The sequence below is a fragment of the Alternaria ventricosa genome, assembly GCF_023758065.1.
Source record: "Alternaria ventricosa strain BMP 2768 chromosome Unknown scaffold_5, whole genome shotgun sequence".
Taxonomy (NCBI): Eukaryota; Fungi; Ascomycota; class Dothideomycetes; order Pleosporales; family Pleosporaceae; genus Alternaria; species Alternaria ventricosa.
This window is the reverse complement of record NW_026055685.1, coordinates 2059638-2083143: the sequence shown is the minus strand read 5'-3', so window position 1 is coordinate 2083143 and position 23506 is coordinate 2059638. Positions and strand designations below refer to the sequence as shown.

General features: G+C 53.2%; 9 protein-coding genes across 9 annotated transcripts; 5 read left to right on the top strand and 4 right to left on the bottom strand.

Annotated features, from left to right (window-relative positions):
* Window positions 1-61: 61 nt before the first annotated feature.
* Window positions 62-415, bottom strand: J4E93_004066 (uncharacterized protein; the record flags this gene model as incomplete). Its single annotated transcript, XM_049341995.1, has 3 exons — window positions 62-139; window positions 203-317; window positions 384-415. The coding sequence occupies 3 exons, from the start codon at window positions 413-415 to the stop codon at window positions 62-64; spliced, it is 225 nt and encodes a 74-aa protein (XP_049201500.1).
* A 359-nt stretch (window positions 416-774) lies between these two features.
* J4E93_004065 (uncharacterized protein) lies at window positions 775-1594 on the bottom strand (the record flags this gene model as incomplete). The annotated part of the gene is made up of 2 exons (XM_049341994.1): window positions 775-1392; window positions 1445-1594. 2 exons carry the CDS (start codon window positions 1592-1594, stop codon window positions 775-777), a joined length of 768 nt encoding a protein of 255 aa, XP_049201499.1.
* Window positions 1595-1964: 370 nt separating this feature from the next.
* J4E93_004064 (uncharacterized protein) lies at window positions 1965-2485 on the top strand (the record flags this gene model as incomplete). The annotated part of the gene is made up of 3 exons (XM_049341993.1): window positions 1965-2000; window positions 2070-2283; window positions 2352-2485. The coding sequence occupies 3 exons, from the start codon at window positions 1965-1967 to the stop codon at window positions 2483-2485; spliced, it is 384 nt and encodes a 127-aa protein (XP_049201498.1).
* A 385-nt stretch (window positions 2486-2870) lies between these two features.
* On the bottom strand, window positions 2871-3495 carry J4E93_004063 (uncharacterized protein; the record flags this gene model as incomplete). The annotated part of the gene is made up of 3 exons (XM_049341992.1): window positions 2871-2934; window positions 2982-3346; window positions 3400-3495. 3 exons carry the CDS (start codon window positions 3493-3495, stop codon window positions 2871-2873), a joined length of 525 nt encoding a protein of 174 aa, XP_049201497.1.
* A 270-nt stretch (window positions 3496-3765) lies between these two features.
* Window positions 3766-4471, top strand: LOC1 (60S ribosomal subunit assembly/export protein; the record flags this gene model as incomplete). Its single annotated transcript, XM_049341991.1, has 2 exons — window positions 3766-4107; window positions 4193-4471. The coding sequence occupies 2 exons, from the start codon at window positions 3766-3768 to the stop codon at window positions 4469-4471; spliced, it is 621 nt and encodes a 206-aa protein (XP_049201496.1).
* Window positions 4472-4747: 276 nt separating this feature from the next.
* Window positions 4748-6073, bottom strand: J4E93_004061 (uncharacterized protein; the record flags this gene model as incomplete). The annotated part of the gene is made up of 1 exon (XM_049341990.1): window positions 4748-6073. The coding sequence occupies one exon, from the start codon at window positions 6071-6073 to the stop codon at window positions 4748-4750; it is 1326 nt and encodes a 441-aa protein (XP_049201495.1).
* Window positions 6074-7471: 1398 nt separating this feature from the next.
* J4E93_004060 (uncharacterized protein) lies at window positions 7472-9591 on the top strand (the record flags this gene model as incomplete). Its single annotated transcript, XM_049341989.1, has 2 exons — window positions 7472-7477; window positions 7525-9591. The coding sequence occupies 2 exons, from the start codon at window positions 7472-7474 to the stop codon at window positions 9589-9591; spliced, it is 2073 nt and encodes a 690-aa protein (XP_049201494.1).
* A 9309-nt stretch (window positions 9592-18900) lies between these two features.
* On the top strand, window positions 18901-19684 carry J4E93_004059 (uncharacterized protein; the record flags this gene model as incomplete). Its single annotated transcript, XM_049341988.1, has 2 exons — window positions 18901-18908; window positions 19078-19684. The coding sequence occupies 2 exons, from the start codon at window positions 18901-18903 to the stop codon at window positions 19682-19684; spliced, it is 615 nt and encodes a 204-aa protein (XP_049201493.1).
* Window positions 19685-22457: 2773 nt separating this feature from the next.
* Window positions 22458-23264, top strand: J4E93_004058 (uncharacterized protein; the record flags this gene model as incomplete). The annotated part of the gene is made up of 3 exons (XM_049341987.1): window positions 22458-22595; window positions 22647-22769; window positions 22818-23264. The coding sequence occupies 3 exons, from the start codon at window positions 22458-22460 to the stop codon at window positions 23262-23264; spliced, it is 708 nt and encodes a 235-aa protein (XP_049201492.1).
* Window positions 23265-23506: the final 242 nt, after the last annotated feature.

The following is a 23506-nucleotide window of genomic DNA, read 5'->3' as shown; positions in this document are numbered from 1 at the left end:
TCTCCTCCGTTGTCCATGCCACTCCATCGTGTCTATGCCATGTCCCTTCCTCTCAATTGCTTTACGAGGTCTTGGCGGCATCGGCCTGTGCCTGGAGCGCAGCAGCGTTGAGCTCCTTCAGCTCGCCCTGCTTGCCGTTCTGCCCATTCCGTTAGCCCAGCCCAACTTCCTCAACCCATCCCATCCCATCATCCTAACTCACCTCCCACTTGGCGAAGCGGAGTTCGCTCTCGCCCCTTCGCTCGGCAGCGATGCGCTTGTCCTCCTTGAGCGAGCGGCGCACGACGCGCGATGCGACGGCAATGTAGCGGTTGTAGCTGTTCAACTGTCAATGGCGGGTCCAAATCTGGGGCTGCAGCGGCGGCAGGAGTGGGCGGGCGTACGTGAGACCGGCGGCTTTCCACGCGAATGCCATTGTGATGGTAGGATGCGGGTTCGTGGGTGTGGACGGGGTTTGGGTTGCGGGTGCAGGTGTTGAAGTTGCTGAGCTCCGGCGAGATTTCGCGCATGCGGCTCGGAGCTGCAGATCACGTGCACATATGAGGTACGGGAAGCGTTTTGGGTAAACTGTACCCTGGCGGATACGTAACATTTTACTTGATGGAAAGCAATTATAAAAGACACTGAGTACCTCCAAGCTGTCAGTGGAGCACTCCTAAGACAAACAGAAATTCGTAATCGTGTTCATTATATTTTCATAGCCAGGCGGCTACATCATGAATCTACAGTCTCTCGTCAAGCGGCCATACTGAGTCTTGCAGACTGGACGCGTCCCTACAACTCCATGGCCTCTCCGCCCTCGGCGTTATCGTCGCCGCCTTCCCTGTTCTCAAAGGTAGCGTCCAGCCACTCTGCGACATCCTGACCTTCATGGTGCACAAAGTCCTCGCCGATACCGCTGATGCCGACGCTGGTGTTGTCAACAGTCAGCTCCTTGTCTTGTGACAGCGACTCCTTCAGCGCCCTCAGTGCGTGCTTGATCAACTCCTCCCTGCTTGCGCCCTCGAAGTCGTCCAGATGCCTCTCAAGGTATGTCCTCGCCATTTGACTCCTAGCACCGATACCGCATGCAACCATCTCCTGTGTGACACCGCTGGGCTGGAATTCGAACAGATGCGGGCCCTTTGCGTCGACACCAGCAATCAACAGTCCCACGCCGTAGGGTCTCCGCCCGTACTGTTGGGTGTTGGTCTGGGCACGGTCTGCAATTCGGGAGGTGATCTCAGAGAGGGGGATCGCGCGGTCGTATGTGAGGCGGGATGCCAGTGATTGTTGCTTCATGAAGTTGGAGAGCACACGGGCGTCCGAGGCGAGACCGGCGAGCGCGACACCGAAGTGCGAATCGATGGTGATGATCTTCTTCTGGTAGGAAGAGAGTTCTTCGGCGTTTCGCTAGTAGTCTATTAGTAATTGTCCGTGTAGTTGAGACGGCGTGGGTAATTACCTTGATTGCGGCGAGAACTGCATGGGTCTTGCTGACGATTCCGACGACGACGGAACCCTGCTTGACTGCTTCCTGTGCATATTCCACCTGGAAGATGCGGCCTTGTGGCGAGAATGTGACCGAGTCGTTGTCGTAGTTGTTGCGGAACATCTTGAAGGCGGGAACGTGGGGTGTAGTTTGGTGAAGGTTAAGCGGCGGACGCCGAGACTGAGCCTTTTATACGGTAAGGCAGTGGTTTGGTAGCGAGTACCGTAGATGTGGTGTGCGGCGTGGGACGAGTACCGAGAGAGTGTGGTGTTGCAGCTGGAGGCACCCGCTGTTGACGACGATGAGCTCCAGAAGCTCCAAGCTTGGCAAGGCCCTTAGCGCGTGCGACACAACCTCACCACCAGGCGTCTAGCAGCCAGACCCCCATCACAGCAACCTCGCATCTTCGCCGGACCGAGGATCGAACCAAGGCGACGTCGGCGCATACTTCTGCAATACACTATCGTCACGTGCACCCCTCTACGAATCCATCATGGCCGGCATCAAGACCATCATAGGGCTGTCCTTCGTACGTCAGCCTGTCGCATGCACGCGCGCTTGCCAGTCCACTATGCATTCGCTAACACCGTCCTACTAGGTCCTGGCGATCGGCTTCCTCCTTGTCATTCTCTCCGCCGCGCTCTTCAAGAACTACCTCACGCTTCTCGTCGTCGCAACCTACGTAATCGCGCCCCTGCCCAACTGGCTCTGCGGCCGCGCAGCAAACCGCGATGATTTCATGGAAAGCACCGGAAATGGTGTCGTCGACTTTGGACGGTTTCTGACGGGCTTCTTTGTGGTCATGGGAATTGGTGAGTACACCTGGGTGGCACAGGGACGCTTCTGGGGGTATCTTGGCAGACTGCTAACACGTTGACAGCCCTCCCAACACTGCTATGGCATTCGGCAGAAATCGCGGGCGGCGCGGCGGCCATGTCCATCTTCGGCGGTCTTCTGATATACGCGACCATCATCAGCTTCACCCTGTTCTTCCAGGAGCAAGAAGACTTCTGACTCGCCGGCGGGACTCAGCAATGAGGAACCGCACACACAATCTGGTCCAGCGCGACCACTGGAGGAATATTGAGGGCGTTGAAAGCAAATGCTGACAGCCGGAAGATTCGGATCGGTGCTGCCCCATGTTTATGTTGTATCCATAGTATGCTGAGCGTTTTTGTACAAGTATATCGAACATAATGCATAGGATGACTTTGGTTCTCCGTATTGGAACATGATAACTCGAAATCGCTGAATGACTGGCATGAAACAACAAGCTGCCTATGATGAACAGTCCCGACCCTTCAAATACTCATACATAATTGTATCCATTCCATGCGCGCGTCCAGATACACAACGCGCCATATTCGTCCTCAGTCGCCGCCTTTAATCCACCAGTAGCCTACAACGCCAGGTTGTAGGTGTATTCGTCTTCCATGTTCTGCGCGATCCAGAGCACAGCGGAACTACGCAAGATTAGCAGCCATCCCCAAACATCACATATCGTACTCACCTCAGCATAAGAAGCGCATTAGCAACGACGTTTCCAACGCCCAGCCACAGCGTCGGCCAAGCGTGTCCAACAACAATAAACTTCATAACCATAACCACAACACTGCCCGCAAGTCCACCAGCCAACAGCGCAAAGCCCAGGAACAGCACCAGCCTCGCCTTCCACGCGACGCCGTTTCCAGAGTAGGAGAAGCTGTCAGCGGACAGACGCGACTTGTCGATGCTGTTGATGACGAGCATGCCGAGGGCGCTGCAGATGCCGGGGATCCAGTCGACGAAGGTGATGTGGACGGTTGGTTCGGAGCCGTTCATGGCCGACTTGGACCAGACCGAGATGTCGATGAGAGTGTAGAACCCCATGGCGAACTACGCGGCATTGTTAGTAAGATGTGTAGGTGTGGCATGCGAGAGGCGCGCACCAAGGCTCCCGCGATGTAGACGCCGGCAGTCCGCGTGTTGGCGCTGTTCATCCACGCGGGCTTGGGGAAGCGGAACAGGCGATTCGAGTCCTCCATCATGCCGTGCGTATGCGTATGCGACTCGGTGGGGAGTGGGATTGTGGTGGTGTGGGTGTGATGCAAGGAGCTAGCTAGCTGCTGGAGATGCGGTTGCGCCAGTCGAGGTTGCGGTCCACCCGGTCGCGCCTGCCCTTGGCACTTACGTGCCTTGTCGGTCGGCATCTGCAGCTCGCCAACCGCCGACGAAAAGTTCCAGACTTCCAGACTCTTTACAACCAACACCAACTTTTGCGCCAACTTCACCCACGCACCACGTCCTTCGCTAAAATGGGTCTCTCCAAGCCCTCCACCAAGGGCAAGACCTCCTCCAAAGGCAAATCCGGCCCTGCGAAATCCGGCGCCAACAAACCGAAAGCGAAGTCTGCGAAACCGACCGGTAGCGCGCCCGAGGGCATATCGAAGCGCAAGCAAAAGTCCATGTCCTTAGCTAAACCGGGTGGCCAGCAAAAGACCAAGAGCGTTGTTTCCAGGGATGGCAGGAAGAAGAAGCGCGTGTATACGGAGAAGGAGCTGGATATCCCGGCGCTGAATGGCATTATACCTGCTGGTATTGCGAAACCAAAGGGTGTGAAGAAGGGGAAGAAGTTTGTTGATGATCCAGCTAGTATGGTATGTAAATCCCATTCGTCGTCGCATATTCCGTCTCTCTACCCTCCAATCCCTCTCTCTTTAACCTAACATTAACGTCTTCAAGATGGCCATCATGTCCGTCGTCAACGCCGAGAAGGAAGGCCACCTCGAGTCCAAGATCGCCAAAGCACGTCAGCTAGAAGAGATACGTGAAGCCAAGCGGAAAGAAGCCGAGGCGAGGAAATCAGACAAGGACCAGGCTTTCGAGGAGAGGAAACAGGATCTCAAGAAGAAGAGGAAGAGGCATAGTGAGCCTGGTGCGGGTGGAAACAAGGACGAGGGCGATAAGATTAAGGAGAAGGATCGCAAGTTCAAGCAGAGGAAGAGGGTCAGCTTTGGTTGAAGGAATGATCTGTGGGCGTGAGTTCGATTTTGATGGGGAGGTACAAGGCAGACGGCCAGACATTGCGGCGAGACGAACACGCATCGTGTACGATATGCAGAAGGCCAGTGTCGATGAGCAGCGCATGCAGCAACCGCGAGCGTAAAAGAACGGCAGAAGAGGGCGTCATATGTCGCGCAACACATCAGGTCTACAAGCGATCTACCACATCTAAAAGTCTATGATACCCAAACAAATTTACAATCCAATCCAATCTCCAAATCATGACTTGATATTCTAAGCCTCAGGCAATATCAACCTGCGGTGGTTGGGATCGAAGATAGGATACTTTTTCCCCTCCAATCCTCCCATATTCACATCTGCTCCCTCGTCCACACCTTTAGTAGCCTCAAGGTCCACTTCCGCAAACATCTTCTCTAAGAAAGCTGCTGCAGCCGTCGCGAACCACCTCCCCCCACCCAACTGAAAAGACCCCAAATGACCACCCCAATCCGTCGTACACAACAGCGTATTCGGATTCTGCAATATTTCCTGATACGGCAGTCCCGCCTTATTGCTAATCGGATCGTCTTCCGCATTAATCCCCAAAAAGGGAATCCGAATAGCCAACACCGCATCCACAGACTGTGAGTCCCTGTAATACGCGCCTTCGGTCGGATACCCCCACGTAGGACACTGGACGTGTCGATCAAACTCATGCAGATATTTACTCGCCAGCAGCGCCGTCTCGTCGATACCAGGGTTCTTTAGTATCTGCGAGCGGTGGCGGTGGAAAAGATTCATGAGGTTCTTGCCCATGGTGCGGGAGTAGATGTGTAGGCCTAGGTAGGTAGATTGGAGGGTTGTGTTACAGACTTCTAGGTTCCACGGGTTTGAACAGGAGACTGCGGCTTTGAGGGTGCAGCGGGGTCCTTCTTCGCCGCAGTAGTTAGTGAGGATGTTGGCGCCGAGGCTGAAGCCTATGGCGTAGAGGGGGCGGTTGGGGAAGAGGGCGTGCAGCGTTTTGATGGTTTGACGTAGGTCCCAGGTTGCGCGTGAGTTGAAGAGTTGGGGCGTTGAGATCTTGGATAAGGCGCAGCCACGGCCGTTTACGACGCACGCGGCCCAGGGTTGCGTGCGGGATGTGAGCAGCGGTTGGAGGGTTTCGCGTAGGTAGACTTCGTGGGAGCCGCCGGTTAGGCCGTGCAGGGCTATCAGCATGGGGGTGCTGTCGGAGCTGCCTATTGCGTCCCATTCTTTGGACGTGAAGTTTGTGGTTCGCTCGGGGAGTTCGGTGGTGTCTTTCTCTTCAGTCATTCGCGTAGCTGAGGCGAGTCCTTCTTCTTTTGAGACTACGAAGTCTACGGCAAAGGTGCCGGGGTAGACGGAGTAGTCAGAGTCGAAGATTTGGCGCTTGTAGTAGATTTCTGGACCGGGGTCCTTGACGGCTGTGTACATTGTCTGGAGGTGGCCGTTGAAGAGGAAGGGGTTTAGACGGCATGGTGGGATTGATGATTCGGCGATCTCTTTGAGGTTTGTTTTTGAGCCCGTCTTGGTCTGGAGGGGTGTTGGCGAGGCATGGGAGGTGTAGGTCGTTTTGCTGTGGCCTAGGAGCCAAGACATGATGGGTTCGGAGGGTGTGGTGTCTGGTCTATACTCGAGAAGGCGATGCGATTTTGTATGAGTTCTCAAGACACGACGGATGAAAATCACACCTCAGCACTATTACACGCCTTCGGTCCTGTTCCTAGCTCTTTCACGATGCCCCCACTCAGTCGATCAATTGCTGGTATGGTTGGTGTTGTCGGTGGATCTAGTTTCTAGGAGGGCCCTCCATGTGAATTGATCTTGACAAAGAGATGGTGAAAGTCTTATCTAGAATCACATACGTACGTAAGGTTGAAAGAATTGGGCCTCGGTCTGGCTACGACTAGGCTGCATGTGTTGGTGCAGCAAGCGCGCGTCTATGGACCAATGGCGCTCAACGGCACTGGCGCGTTCGCGATTGCCCAAGTTCGCGACTGCCCATTACACGTCCTCACGTCGACACCCCGCTTTCGCCCACGATGCACCGCCTGTACCTCGACTCCCGGTGACGATTCCTCTCCTGACCATCCCCCGCCATGGATCCGCGATACAGCTGGCAGCCCCAGGGCTATCCCAACGGCCAGTACAATCCGTATGCGCCGCCTCCGCAACAACCGCAACAGCAACAGCCAAATGTCTACCAACAGCATGGCTATCCACAGTACCCTCCCATGCAGATGCAGGCGCCGCAAGGATATCCTCAGTCACAGCCACAGCAGTATCAACTGCCGCCACAGCCCAGCATGCCCCGACCCATGAGCCAGCAGTATGCGCCAATGCCTCCCCAGATGCAGCCACCACAGCAACCCCAGTACCAGCGGCAGCCTCAAGTTGTCATTCCGCCGAGGACACAGCAATATGCCCCCATGCCGCAGATGCAGCCCCCAAGGATCCGACATGTCCAGGTGCCGGTCCAGCGAACAGGCAGCACGGGCATGGCGCAAACAGACGGCTCGGGTGACCAACAGCGGCGGTATAGCGGACAACAGGCACCCAACACGCCAAGTTCCAAGCCAGTGCAGCGGTCGCCGTCATTTCAAGAGAATGGGCCCAGGCCTCAGCATCGACCCGTCGTCACTCCTTCGCACAGTCAAGCCCAGTCTCGGGCGCCTCTACAACCGCAGACGACGCCTCAGCAGCAGTATATGTCCTCTCAACCCACCCTTCAACAGCAGCGACCTTCGCAATCGACGCCCCAACAACAGCGCCCTCCACAGTCGACTCCTCAGCAACAACGACCCCCACAGTCACAGTCAACGCCCCAGCAGCAACGTATGCCCTCACAACCCACGTTTCAAGAACAACGTCCTTCCTCGCAATCTACTCCTCAACAACCGCGACCCTCACAATCTAACCCTCAGCAACAGCGACCCCCTCAATCAACGCCCCAACAACAGCGCGTACCCCCACAGTCTCGGACGCCGTCGAGCCAGTATGGCAGTCCGTTCCCTCAGCCGCCCTCGTCCAAACCACGAATGCACCCCCAGGTTGTCATACCGAAAGCGTCGTCTTTGCACCAGCTTACGCCCACGAAGCGCGCACATCCTCCTCAGAAGGCCCTTCCTGCCGAGCTCTCCGAACTACTGCTTACTGCTGCGGACGAATACATTGCGGTCGCGCGAGGCATGGGATCACTGCTCATACGGGAGAGAAGGGAGGCCGACGTCAGGCAATACTACAAGTTGATGTCCACTGCTATGGGGTGCATGGATACTGTGCTCAAGGACTTCAACATGCCGCCTAGGGACGAAGCCAAACTGCGGTTGAGGTATGCCAGCTTGATGATCGAAGAGACAGACATCGAGGCCGCAGACATATCCAGTCGGATCGAGGAAATTTTGTCCAAGCAGATATCGCTCTGCGGACGCCATCGCTTGCAAGACCTTAAGTTTGCTGCCCTCCATCTTCAGGCACGATATCAGTTCAAGACCAACCACCGCGCCGGTCTCAAGTCACTCGACCAGCCTATAAAGGAGGCCGAGACCTTCCAACACATTGCCTGGGTGTATGCGTTGCGGTTTCTCAAAGTCACGCTCGCACTGCAGATACCGGGTCGTGTTGAGGTGGCATTGGCTCTCCAGCAACTCCATGCTATACAAGACCACGCGGACCGGCGGGGCGATCGAGCCATCTACGTCGCTTGTCACGTACTCGAAGCGATGGTCCATCTACGCTCAGGTGCAAGCGATCGACTCGAACAAGCCCAACGCGCCATCGCAGCAGCCAGAAGCCTGCAGCTTCAAGTGTCAGCCAAACAATTGGGATCATTTGGCACTCTCATCGACATTATTGACATTGCTAGCGGTATCCAAAAAGGCAGCCCCAACCCGCAGAAGTCTACCGCACTTCTGGAATCGATACTAGGCGACAAGAACGAACAGGGCAGCTCCCAAGGCGGCGTCTTCACTGTCCTCATTGAGCGGAGCTTCGGAGGTCATCTTACGTTTGACACTGCTGGCATCTTCCGAAAAAATGCGGAGCAAAAGGACGAGCTGGTGTTTGCATGGCTTCCGAAGGAGGATCTTCAAGCGCTGTGCTTCCATATCTGCGCACTGGACCAACATGTTCATGAGAAGGGTCTGAACTTCATGAAGGAAGCACATCAGCGCTTCCGAGAGACTGCGAAGCGACGCGTTTACAGTGGCGTACCTATATCTATCGCGTTTGCACGCATTGAGTGGAACATGGTACTGGATTGGTATTCCATGTTCGCTATTGGCCTCATGGCTCGTACTAGGAATGATCATGCAACCGCCGACGATGCGCTGGGTTTTCTCAAGAAGAAGATCTCAACGACCCCATACAACAACCAGGAAGCATTCGCTCGTACGCTCGCCTACTTCTCCGCCATCACTAACCAGATCAACGGATCCCACAACTCCTCACTAGCAGCATTGTCCTCGGACGTCCTCGCAATACCGGAGAAGGGTCATGCAACCCCTGCTAAAACAGACATCGCAATCATGGCAGCTCTGAACCGCCTCCTCATTCTCCGCGATGCCTCGCACCCACAACACTTCCAAGCAGCCCTCCTTCTATCCCAAATCAAACCCCTCTGCGACGACCACCCAAACCAATACATACGCATCGCCTTCCGCCTCGTCCAAGCCTACCACAGCGAAGACGCGCCCATCCTCCAGCAGAAGAAAACTGTCCAAGCCGCCGTAGGCATGGCGCAGGATGTGTCGAAGCGAACCCAGAACTTCGAGTTCGTCGCTATGATGATGTGTTACTTCGTTGCGCGCTTCTTTGCGGAGACCGTGGGTGAGAAGAGTATTCAGGCGATTCGTGCGGCGAGGTCACAGGCGGTTAAAGTGCATAGGCCGCTGTGGGTTGCGGTTGTTGCGGGGCTTTGTATGAATACTTATAGGAGGAATGGTCTTGTGGCTGAGGCGGATGCGGCGGCGCGTGAGTTTGAGAATGTGAGGGGGCAGTTGCCGGTTGCGCTGAGGGGGGTGGATGGTGTGGATGTGGATGTGGATGCGGATGGTGATGTTGATGCTGAGGGGGAGGAGGATGTGGATGCTGATGGGGATATTGATGTTGTGGGTTAGGTGGAGGGATGGGTCGTGCGGATTCTTTTCTTCGATGTTTGTTTTCGAAGCTTTCTCATACATGCATTCATTGGCGCTATATGGCGGAGCTTCATCATGTACTGTAAAGGGTTCGAGATACCATGGCAGTCTAGGCGCGAAAGATGCGCGGCGTTTCAATGCATTTGCGTTATCTGAGTGATTGGGAATAGTATGTGAGATGAGTATGAGTGAGGGAAAGGCTAGTCTACTAGAGAATATGTTCTACATTTATCTGTACTCATGAAGAGGAAGTCGTATTTGCTTGTGGTTGATGTCGTCTCCTGGCTTATATGTACTCTTCTTGCTGTGAAAGAAGATGAAAGGGAGGGTTTGGTTCACGATACCGTCCAACGAGCGAGAAGCTCGTTCACAATGTCTTCACCAGTTTCCTCCGCGACACCCGCATCCGCGATAGAAGGTGTGATCGCTGCGTGTCTAGGAACGCCATCGGGCATGTCATAACGCCCCACCGTGTTATAGCCAGTGCGGTCCGAACGTGAAGATGTCGTATCCCGCCTGGGGTACGGATGATAAGTTTGGTACTGTTGGCGGGCTCGATCAAACGATTCGTCTTCATGTGGAGGTGGAATCGAAGGAGATTCAAGGTAATCGTCACGTTCCCCAAATTCCTCGATCCTATACGGTAGAACAAACGGTGTCTTTCCCTCCAGTGGAACGGCCGCTTCTTGTGATACATCTTGTTCATTCTGAGCGAGCAGGAGTGGAGAGTGTTCGGGAGACGACGGACTATGTGAAAGATCTTGTCGACCCACGTCTGTTAATCCTCCTAAACCGGGGTTTATGGGCTGCGTATCATATGTCTCCGATTCGTCATCCGCATCCGGCATTACCGTTGTTGCTGGATCAACAGAGTCCGCGGCATATGCATCAAGGTCGGGATCGAATTCGTATGGCATTGAGGGTGGAATTAATGCTGATGGGTCAGTGTATTGCGCGGCCCATGCATCAACGTCGGGATTGTATTCGGTTGGTATTGATGTTGATGGATCAACGTGTTCCGCGGCTTCAGATGCAGATTGCCTAGAATATTCTCCAGGCTTGGAGGCATCCGTAAACTTGACGGATGTTCTGTCGAACGCTCCGTACTCTGTGTCAAGTGTGTGGGTCCTGAGAGGCGGAGGGGATGTGTTTCTATTAAGCCGACGTTCTTGTTCGCTACGTCGGTGTCTATTACTAAGTCTTTGAATGAGATCGGGATCGGAAGAAGCAGGAGGGATCAGCTTTGCGGGCGATGACGGGTCATATGAGGGATTCCGTTGTTCCGCGGTTATTATTTTGGATCGTGCCCTTGGATCCGTGGGTCCAATGTCGACAGAAGGAGGTTGGCTAAATGCTTCATGCGTTGTTTCGTCATTTTTACTACGTAAGAAAGGACCTGCCACGAGTGTGTATGGAATCTTGATTGTGGTGATCCACTTGAGCGTTTCAACGTTGAGTGTACCGAACACACTGGATACAGTGATGTTGCGTTGCAAACGGACATATACTATCTCACAATCGTCTGATTGAAGTTTTTCTTTGATCATGGTCTGCTGCTCCCGTGTGAGCTCTGACACCGCAATATGTGGATCGTTGCCTTCATCCGTGTAGGCTTTGACGAGTTTCGCCAGCGACTTCTGAGGGAGCTTCATGTCATTTATTAATAGAGAGTCCCCTTGACCCGTTGCGAGTCCCTGAAGATAAGTCGTAGTCCATCCATGATAGAACCAGACTACACTGTCATCATCTGCAGCGTCTATCTCTTGCGGTGGTTCCCCAAGTGGTTGGAGCGTTGCAGCCGACTCAAACGACGGGGCGGACGGCGCAGGTTCTTGGGCAATGGGTTGATCGAAAATATGCGACTCTTGTGGAGAACTCGGGCCATGAGCCATTGTTTGTCGTGACCATGCTATACCTCCTGGGCTTGAACGTAGAGATGGGTGCGGCATCGTATTAATAAATGCCGCTCGCACTTGTGCGTCACTGAAATGGGTTTGAGACACATTTGCAGGACTGGTACCGGTGCTAAGTGAGGAAATCCCTCTAGCTCCATTACTGGCAGGCGACGCGAACTTTTCCGACGCTGGTGGACCAGGCGGAAGGGCTTTTGCCAAAGTCGCCATCTCAAACATGGGTGTTTGCTTGGAAGACATGCCCTTATCGGCATCAACACCTGAGGTAGAAAGACTTTGCGAGTCCCTCACCTCCCTTCGAGGGATCTTTGAAGAATATTGAGGTTGTGTCTTGACCGTACTCGCCCGTTGCAGCTGCACGATCGTAGATCCAAGATCCAATCTCTCCGTTTCATGGATCGGTCGCTGTCGTCCATCTCGCTGTGCAAGCGCAAGGCTTGCTACGGCAATCATCAAGACAAGATTTCCTTTCGCATCTCGCAAATCGTTGCGGAGTTCGTCGAATTGTGGCTGCAAGAACGGCCATTTGGCTTGTTCGAACCGGGAAAGCTTGATGTTTGAACGAAGAGCGGGGCGTTTTCCCACTTGCTCGAATGCGCGCCGCAAAAGAGCCTCGATGTCCGTGAAAGAGGACCTGCACCGACGGAGAGCGTGCGAGATGTCGTTCAGGGCGACGGAGTTGAAGACCGATTTGAGTGTGCCTTGCGCATCAGGTTGAGGTATGATGAGTTCGCGCACCTGGTTGAGAATGGCGCATGTGCTGCTAATGTCGTCCGCAATGCTTGTAACTCGCTGGCTGGCTGTCGCAACCTTTTCGGCGAGTGCGTACAGCTTCACGGAGGCTTGTACGCCGGCTGCGGTGATGCCGACCACGGATCCTGCGATGCTGAGAGGATCAGCCATTCTTTGCTTTCGAAGTAGTAATTATTTCTACTCAATCAGTCAAAACATCATCCATGCGCGGGAAGAGGATAGAAGCCAGAATCATGAGTTTATGGCTGATGGGGTTAGGAAGGCTGAGATGTGCGTCTAGGGGGCGCAGCCGGCTTACTCGATATCGCGTACAGCTCACCCTCTTCATTCAATACGCGAGACAGGCGCCGTGCAGCCTACATTAACATGGAGAGCGAGTGTTAGCAGGATGTTACCGCAATTAGACTCTTAGATCATTGGCTTTGGTTGTATCCTCTGAGGACGGGCGTTCGATATGTCCCGGGCTCATCATGCCGGCAGATGGCCGCATGGTGGTACCTAGGTAGTAGCACAGCTCAGCTCTGCCTCGTTGAAAAGAGATGTTAAATTCGCAAGGCTCATGGTGCGGTCACCGCTCGTTCTTATTGTTACCTAGGTAAGGTCTAGTGCCCAGGGTGTTGGATGCCTCCAGGAGACGGTGGAGACCCTGCCAATCTGCCCCGCCCCACTTCAGCTTCGCGCGACGCCAACCCATGTCTTTCAGAAGGATGCACCTCGATCCCTCAACGGCATAGCCACGCCACTGCTGACATGATCATGTTATCTTTCCCTCCCCCGCTGCTGTCAGCACACTATCTGCGAATTTTCATCGCGACCACCTCTGATGTCGACTTGATCAGCTTCCTTCCACTGCTGTTACAACATGCATCTTCTGCGGCGTGACAGCGACGGCGAGTTCAGCCTTGCTGACTATGACGACAGACAGCTGCCACCCTATGCGATACTGTCACACACGTGGGGTTCTGACAGCGACGAGGTGTCGTTCAAAGACATCGTAAAAGGTAGAGGCAAAGAAAAGCAAGGCTATGCCAAGCTACACTTCTGTGCCGATCAAGCTGCCAATGATGGCCTGGAATATTTCTGGGTGACCTGACGATGTTCCTCTTCCTTTGCGCATCGGCTAATGCCTGTTAGGTGGACACGTGCTGCATTGATAAGAAAGATAGCGTGGAACTCTCGAAAGCGATAAACTCCATGTTCTCCTGGTATCAACATTCAACCCGATGCTACGTCTATCTTTCGGATGTGACAGCCCCGCCTCGAACGCCTTGGAAGGCTGCGTTCCAGAAGAGCAAGTGGTTCACCAGAGGCTGGACTTTACAGGAACTACTCGCTCCATCTTCTGTTGAGTTCTTCACCGTTGATGGTGATCGCCTAGGTGATAAGCGAACACTGTCGCAGGTTATCCATCAAGCTACAGAAATCTCTTTGCGAGCTTTGAAGACTTCCCCGCTGCATCTCTCAGAATTCAGTATAGAAGAGCGGATGTCCTGGGCAGCTGGTCGTGAAACCAAACGGGAAGAGGATGCGATTTACTCTCTACTTGGCCTCTTCGACGTACACATGCCACCCATATACGGAGAGGGCAAATCAAATGCGTTTGATCGCCTCGAATCGGAGATTCAACGAAAGATGGCACTTGATGGTTCACGCAAAAGAAGCGCCGAGGAAGCTTTTGAGACGTTTCTTCCAGAGGAAAGCAATTCAAAGCGGAAACAGTCTGCAAGCGACGGAGCTCAGGGACGTCCATCGGCAATGCAGAACTGGTGGACTGAAGCAATCGCCAGGAATATGGGGACTACCAGCAGCTATAAAAAGGTTGCTGTGTTGCTGTTGAAATGGGCAGATGAATTGGACGAGCTGCAAACTAGCAACGAAGTGAGTCAATTTAGATCCAAGTCGAACTTTAGCATTACCCAGTATTTTCGCGCAAGTGTCCTAATTTGATCACAGGTAGAGGAGCTCGGGAATGTCTTCCAGGACCGATTCCATTTCGACATTGACGTTGTTGAACTCAACCACCGAAGTAAACCACAACTTCAGATGGATCGAGTTGTCACCACATTTGTTGAGACTTACGACCAGCCTCAGACCTTGTTGATCGTGTACTATACGGGCCATGCTATTCACTACAAGGATGCCGGTCGACTCGAATTTGTACCGTCCTCGAACCCATCAGCAGCTGGTGGCAGTACTACCAGTGGTCAGATAAACTGGTACAAGACAGAAGACTTTCTTTGTTCGGACGAAGTCGACGCAGACGTTCTCGCGATACTAGACACAACGTATGGGCGCAATGATGATATACGTCATGTATCAAAGAAGGGAAGCGACTCGAATCATAAGGATCAAGAAACTGCCAGGCAATTCCAGTTGATAAGCAGCTGTGAAAGACCAGCTCCTGGCTCCGGGTCGCTCACGCGCGCGTTGATTGACGGATTAAAAGAGCTCTGGGAGCGTGACGAGAACTCTGGTTACTCGACTCAGGACCTTCATCAGTGCATTGAGATCAACCCAATACGATCAGGCATAAGCTCTAAGATGTGGTCTTTGCTATCGAACAAGGGCCATATCTTTCTGACACCGATAGCGCAACCAGACAATGATGGGGGTGTACTCGAGCAGCAGCGTAGGCGCCCTGGACAAGGTTACTTAAAGCTTGGCTTCGCACTGAAGGATCCGTCTTTTAATAAAGACCAGATAGATCGTCTTGCAAGTATCCTGTGGTCATCGTTGGATGTCCAGTCTATTGGCCTAAGCGGCATTGATTGGCTTGGGTTTGAGCGTGGTGGAAAGGGTTACTCTCGTTCTTAGACTCTCTCTCCTTGAAATTGAGAGCCATTGCACAATAGAACTATGGTGGCAAAGAGGAAAGTAGAAAGGTATTTGTTGTTCAATAAGCTTTTCTGTCGTAGCATAGTCGGGGTCCAGCGAATGTGAGGGAGTAAGCTCCGTGAACTCAACGCCAATTCGTTACTGTCCTTCTCCACTACGCGGTTTTACCTTAGTGAGCAAGAAACTTTACATGCGTATAGTAATCACACAGATGCACGCAGTCGTACGAACATCCAGCGTTATTGAATGATCGTCCATCTCAGTGTACGGCAGCGAGACTCATCCGACAAGCGAGATGCGCTCGCAGCTTGCTTATCCGAATTCCGAAGAACGATGGACTGGGTGCAAGGCGTGAAGCTAGCCAGCACACAAGTGCGTTGAGTTCCGGTAGCCGGCCAGCAACGTTTGGATACCAAGCTAAGTGCTGATGGTATTCTCTTGGCTTTTGTAGACTGCCTTGCGTCCATGGCAAGTGTTGTATCTCTTCCCGGACGATCAACTATGACATTGACATCCAAGTGGGTATCATCCAGCGCCGACCGCGTCAGTTCGCGCTTCACATGTCCTCTCAGCAGCGTGAGTCGAGTGGCGCGGTCGATATGTAGCAGATTTGTGCTTGCTCGCAGCATTGTCAAACGTCTGGAGACCGAAATGGCGACATGCAGATAGCATCAAGAACATAAAGTTCTGGTAGACGTGAAATGGTGTGTTAATGCGATGTGACATGTTGGTTCGAAGGTCTCTGACTCTCTGGGCAGTGACCAGTGACTGCAGATCAGGGGCCGACGATCGTTGGACTGAAGCTTGGAGACTGCTCAGAAGACGTTGGCTTGTGCTCGAACTGTTCGTTCAGGTCAGCATACGGTAATGCGGGGCGCCTTACGCCGTTTTCGCTTACCTAGAGAATGTCAATCGCAAAGATGCCAATAATGCCATGTGTCGATCCAACGGTGAACCCCACGCGCCGGGAAAAATGGTGCCCACTCCTAGACTCTAAATCCTCACCAAAACGAGCGAATAACAAAAGAAGCCTTTAGTTCTCTGCCTTCCTACGCAACAATAACAAAAGAATAAATATATCTAAAATACTAGAATTATAAAGTAAGATATTCTCTACACTCTTAGTAATTAGAAAAGTAAAAAATAACAAGTCTTTGTAGAGTTTATTGCAGTGTTTGTAGGGCGTTCTAGCAGTGTGCTCTTTTTTTCCCGGCGCGTGACCCATCTTCGTGCAGGATCTGGAAAGACCCTGGCTATACATACTAGAGCTATTGAAACGTGAAGGTGCCAGAGGCGCGGTACTGTAGGATGAGGACAGCGGTCGACCTGCGTGCCACAACGCGGTCCACGTTACAGCACAGATACGTGCGCTAATTCTGCATCGTTGAGGAGGTTCGAAGATCTGCGTGGCTAGTAAAGACATCACAGGCCATGGCTGGTGTTCGAAGTCAGCTCTGCTGCGGTCTCGAACTAGACTAGTGCGCCAAGGAGACGATTTGGCGCCATCGACCCGTTCCGGCAGAGATCACGTTTCACGAGATGCTTCCGAGGTTCCGGCATCTTCTCCTATCCAGGCATCAACTTTCTGGCATGCACTCTACGTGGCAAAATCATGACGCATTTCTACAAAACTTCTTTCATACTGCGCGACAGTTCACAACTCAGCTGATGTCGCATGGGCTCTGCGTTCGTCTGGCTGCATCGCTGACGTAGCGCAAACCTTCTAACCGACCCTGTCCGGGCGCACCTCAGCTGTAGGATTCCTGTCGCACCCCGCGTTATGCCGTTACCAGCACATTATCTGCATGGGATTATCGTTCCTGAGGCAGTACTCGAGCTTGAAACGGATGTCACCTCACAAACGATCCTTTTGAGATACTTTCCCACGCGAACGACACACACTGCATTGCTTGGGATGTCAGAATGACATATTCATTCGCAGTACAGCGTGATGGCTGATCTGTCGCAAGACTCAGCAATGTTCCAAACAGGCATGTGTCAGGCGAGATGATCTCGCACGGTGCTTGCGATGCACAAGAATGCGACCACAGATGCGAGGCCTTCAGCGCCTGTTGAGACGACTACGGACATGCCAGAGTCGTGGCGTGGCGCCTCCGTCATTATAACCGCAGTCTATCTCAATCGAGCCTTTACGAATGCAACGGAGCAACGGACAAAGGCGGCCCGGACTACCAGCATTATCCTATGTATGCTTCTGGTCAGTTATTTCCAGGGCTGCTCTCGAACGGCGGACCTGAGCACAGCAGGCTGGTAGGTGGTAGGGCAGCTAAAGATGATAGAGTTTGAAGTCCGATCCGCAGGGATGCTTCCGAACACGAAGACTCTCCATGGACTGCTCTAGCGTCACACTAAGGCTACGGGCAGATTACACCACTCAAATTAGCCGGTATTTGGTGGCTCTCCTACATGACGCCACCATCTTCGAATGGTACCCTGGTCAGGTTCTCTCCCGCACTATCCTACCATCAGCATGTGAACATATCATGTTAACGGAGGGCTCAGACGCTCGCCAAAGATACGACTAAGGAACGCTCAAGGGAGAGCAATCGCGCCTAATAATACGAGAGCCAACTGCAGTATGTTCGCGCGAACAAGTTCCGAGCTCTCACCACACCATGACAGCGCTCCCGTCCGCACTTGGCCCGCCTGGTCATTCAGCAACGAAGGCCGTTCGTTCAACCCAAGCGATGTTTTGCGTAACACAGACTACGCCACGCGAAAAGCTCGTTCGTCAAAGCACCTGCATGATCTGCACCCGGTGAACCGAGGGACGATTTCGCGGTTTGGAAGACGCCCATTTAGCGGCAAAGATCGCCATCCACCATGGCAAACGCATAGACTGCATCATGCAAGTGAGTTCGTATGCATGGTGTGGTCTTGCTCACTGCGACGGTCCGCTACGGAGATGTACCCCTCGAATTTAGACTATTTACGTATGCAGGGAGAAGTGCATAGTCTCATTGGCTCAGCCAACTTCTTGCCGTCTGCTAAGTCTAGCTCTTCCGTTAGGCACACCATCCCCCCAGATCTTCCCTACAACTGCTACCAGGGTCTCGTTTATCCATCAGTTTTGAGTTTCGGATGCCTCCTCAAACGACATAGCCTCCCGGTTTTGTGTGAACTGTCACCCTAGTCCGTGCAGCTTGCAGTGCAGGTACCTCCGGGCGCAGTGCCTGACACATGTACTCTTCCACCCACGGGGAACTGCGAATACATATGTAAAGGAGTGCCTTGGTAACCTCACCACGCCCGTTCGACATATCGACAAGCTACTTGTAGCATCGTCTGTTTCTCTTCACAACAGCCATGGATCCCTTAACACCCGAGCAGTCGGCTGCCTTGGCCAAGGACGATCGGGGTCCACTCACCAAGTCTATCGTCGTTGCTTTTACATGCATAGCGGTGATATGCGTTGGCCTGCGTCTCTTCACTCGGCTTCGATACCTGGGACGAGCATTAGGATGGGAAGACTACACCATCGTAGTCTCCATGGCTCTCTCCATTGCCACCGGTATACTTCAGGTCATGCAGGCAAATGCTGGAAACGGCAAGCACGCTGCCCTGATCGAGTTTCCAACCGGAGTTGAAATCATCTTGAAGGTGAGAAACCGTACAATATATCTAATCCTAAGCTAACGTATCCCAGTACCTCTTCTGGAGTATCATCTGCTACAACGCCAGCCTTATGTTCACCAAAGTGTCCATTCTCTTGCAATATGGCCGAATCTTTACTGTGCGCGAGATGCGCATTCCACTCCACATCGTCATGGCCGTGTGCGTCCTTTGGGGTGTGAGCACAATCATCACCTCCATCTTCACATGCGTTCCTGTCCACGCCTACTGGAAGATCCTGGAGCAGCCGACTTCGAAGTGTATCGACAACAAGACGTGAGTGTCGCCAAAGTGCTCAGCCTTACGATGCGCAATGCTAATTGGATCATAGGATTTGGTATGTGAATGCCAGTATCAACATCGTAACCGATCTCCTCGTCGCCTTCCTTCCCGTTCGCGTCATCTGGACCCTGCAAATCGCCATGCGCCAAAAGATTGCTCTATTGGCAATCCTTACCATCGGTTGGTTCGTCTGTGTCGTATCGATCCTCCGCCTCCACGCTCTCGTTGTCCTGGTCGCGCATCCCGATGACAACACTTACTACAGTGCACCAACAGCCTACTGGTCCGCGATCGAGATGAATCTAGCCATCGTCTGCGCATCGCTTCCCGCGCTTAAGCCACTTGTTGTCAAGATTATACCCGGCTTCTCTTCATCGCTCAATGTCAGCAGGGCATATGGGGGTGGGACCGGTACTGGAGCCAGCACGAAGCAGATTGGTGTCAGGAGCACAGCAAGACGCATCGACGATGACTTTGAGCTGGGTCGGCCAGGTAGCACAACACCTTATCAGACGACTTCTGAAGAAGGCGGCATGTTTGGTAAAAACATTTACGTCTCGCGACATTTCGAGCAACATTTCGAACAAAGTTCGCGAATCAGCGACAGCGAGAGCCAGAAGGATCTTGTTGCTGAGCCAAAGTCGGTACTCCATTGAACGATTGCTAGATAGAATTGAACGTCTTCTCTCGAGAATTGCACACGCATGGACCATCTCATCTTCTCTCCTCCACATCCCGCGACCCGGTGTTCAACCATCGGGACCGCGCACGGTGTCTCGCGACGTGCCGCCTTGCAGGGAACGCATCTCGGCTATCATCTACTCTTCACGCTGGCGCAGTGCGCAGAACGCCTCTTTCCTTTGCTCACCACTCGTTTCTCCAGTCGAAGTCCGGCGCGCGCTGAATGGCTAGTCGCAGATTTGCCCTCCACTATTAACCGTGATTATGTGTGCGGGTGAGAGTGCAGCGCCACCCGCCGGAAGGCTTGAGTATGGACTTCCTCGAGCATTGTCCAAGGGGTTCTCGAATAGCGCATTGAGGTACTTACGATACAATGTATGAGCGCTGGGCTATGATTTGACGCCTGCCTATTTTAGTAAGGCATGAGGCCTCAGCACCAGCGCACGCGTGGAACCGATCAGCCGCCGTCAACTGCACGACAAGTGAGCCACGCGTCTGGCGGAGATGCTCCCTGTGGTTTTCAACGTCGACGATGGCGACGAGGCTGTCGATCACCCAGCGGCATCTCCAGAGCAATCGCTCGCTAACTTGTTCGAGGCTGGCACCTCGGTAACGGCCCGATTACGCTTCAACATGCCGGTCGCCTTCTTATACCCGTCGTCTCTCCTTCGCGAACGTGAATCGCGGACGCATCTCTACCGCGGCGGGCTGTATAGAGTTGTCGTAATCGGTCCGCGAACCGAATCGATGTCCACTCCAATGCCTGTCGGGACCTGTTCCGTGAAATTGGTGCTCGGGTTCCCGTGCGTCTTCGCGTAGCTGAGCACAGTAGCAAAACACCTTGTGTTAGACGAATCGCATCTCTCGTATACATAGATCGGAAACCGGCAGAAGAAGGGCCGGTGACTTTGGGCTGCCACATTACCGGGTTCCATGCGGTTCTGCAGACTGACGTGCCTTAGCTGGCAGAACTGGAAGCGCAGCAATGTTCGCTGTGCCCAAGGGGCAGCTTCTAGTGTTTCCAGGACGATACTATCCTGGAATCATCCGAGTAGGTTTGTTAATGCGCTAATGTTCTGTGACGCTTCCCATCACGCTCGACGGTGACCATTCACGAGATCATCGGCTTGAGATGTGCAATGTTTACTCATCAATGGGAATCTTCAATTTGCTATGTCATGGAAGGGACAATCTTATATCCGGAATGCGAATCTGATCGGAGTTCTGCACCGCGTCCTATGGCGAAACGTTCTGCGGGCATGTACCCATGGTCGTGGAAGAATCACGTACATTCACTCCGTTCAGGGTTTCCTTGCAACGGCTCACAATTCCAAGTATACCCAGAGCTCCGAGCCGTCCTCCTAGGCCGTCATTTGTTGCGAACTCAAACACAGCCTGATCGCAGATCTGACATGTCATGGCACGGCGAAAATACCTGTAGCGTCTAGCGGGATGCAAAGCTCAACGAAGCTTCTATTTAGATCGCGTATAATAAACCTTCGCGATGTGTCCAAACTCTATTGCAGACATTACACGTATTCTGTGCCGTATTGGTTCTGCGGTTGTCGCAACATTGCGATCGACAAGAACAAGGCGTCTAGCATAACCACTAGAATATATTCAGAACACGCAGGGGAATAGGTGTACTACTCTCAAGCTTCTGGTCTTTGTTTCCTTCATGTCGAGACCAAGGAGACAGCAGGTTGGTACAAGGCCTGACTTCACCACGAGCCCAAAGTACCCAGGTATCACGCTGGGGGACTTGCAATTGAGCAAGAGCTCGTGTTTCATCATGTGCTGGACCGCTCCCTGTGAGATGTGAATATGGTGGCTGGTCGAATATTCCGCTCTATCGTGGCGTTGAGTTTTGCATCATTCAGCAAGACTAGGTACCCAGGTACGGCTCGGGGCTATCATCCGACATGGCAGAATGCTTGTCTTGGGGTTGAAGAATACGATTAATATAATATCACTAATCGTTGCACAGTTACTACCTTGTAGGTACCTGGGCATGTAATCATAGTTCGCTGGAATGCTTTGCCGTTGGTGTCGATGACCGCCTGGGCAGCGGGGAAGTGCGCGACCCGCTCCGGGCCTTGAGCGCCGCTGCATCGTCCGACCCGGCCGTCTACTTCCTTTCTTCGCATCACTTACAACCACATTCATCAAACTTCAATATCGTCTGCGACAACACCTTCGCCATTACGAGTGCACCTGTCTCCCCCTGTCACGCCTTGTGACGTGAACATGTCGTTGTCATTTCTTTTCGGCGCGGAGCTCGGTGGGCCGCACTGGTTGCATCGCATATAGCACTTTTTATTCACCTCATCTTGGCCGTCGCAGCTGCAAAGGGTGACGCATTCCAGTTGGTGCACGAGTACACCAAATATGGAGGACCTTCTCCTCGATATCACCCGTTGGTGGGTCTTCTCGTGCAAGATTGATCCTCATATTGCGGGGTGCGTCATATCTAGATGAACTGTAGATCCATGGAGCGACTTTTGAGGCCATTGTCCGTGGTTATTTGGCAGAGCGAGATCTGATTACTGGAATTGAGCCCCTCTTGATCACCGGAGAGGCTGTCATTACCGCCAACTAGACACTATACCAAGACCTTCAGCTGGACCAGCCGGCTCATTCTTGGGTTAAGAGGAGCTGAGCCCTTCAGTGTATATTTCGTGTTGATTTCGAAGGACACAAGCATTGCACTCCGCTCAACACATTACGAAAAGTATACACTCTGCCAACATGCGCGTCACCATCCGCTCGGCATCGCTGGCTATCGCAGCCTTGGCAGTAGCAGCATCAGCAACTCCAACCGGACTAATAACTCGCCAATCGACGGTGAAGATCATGGCTCTCGGCGATTCGATCACCGGTAGCCCAGTATGTGCTCTGCACCACAACTACTGCAAGACATACTTAATCATAGCATAGGGCTGCTGGCGAGCTTATCTTTGGCAAAATCTTCAAGGGGCTGGTATCAAAAACACCGACTTTGTAGGCAGTCTTGCTGGCCAGGGCTGTGGCTTTCCATACGACGGAGAGAACGAGGGACATGTAGGCTTATCATCACGCACCCATTGCACGGCTGACCCGGAACATCAGGGCGGCTTTCTAGCAGTAAACATCGCGAACCAGAACCAGCTTCCCGGTTGGCTCTCATCTGCCAAACCCGACATCGTCATGATGCACCTCGGTACGAACGACGTGTGGAGCAACCGCTCGCCCCAAGAGATCACCACCGCATTCAGCAAGCTCGTAGACCAGATGCGCGCTTCGAAGCCCACGATGAAGATTCTCGCCGCGAAGATCATTCCCATGAATCCGTCGAACTGCGCTGAGTGTGGACAACGTGTCGTTGCCCTGAACACTGCGATTGAAGCATGGGCGGCAAACAAGACGACCGCAAACAGCCCCATCACGGTCGTAGATGCGTGGACTGGGTTCGACACGAAGACTATGACTGGCGATGGCGTTCATCCGAACGATGCAGGCAATAAGAAGCTTGCTGGGACGTGGTTCCAGCCGTTAGCGGACGCCATCAGAGGCTGATATGCCTGGACAGTGTGTCGAGCCTACTTATGGGAGACGGTGCTTGTTGTTTTCCACTGGTTGCAGACGTATACGTAGCGCTGATGCGTGAGGTTTTGCGAAGCGTTCGATGTATGCAGGCTCTGCGCGCTGCTTTGTGCTGCGCCTTCGCTCTGCAAGAAATACTTGTTGTACAAAGATTGTACAATCAATCTCTTCTCCGGACTCCGAAGCACCGAAACCCCTCGCGCGTAATTTCGTGC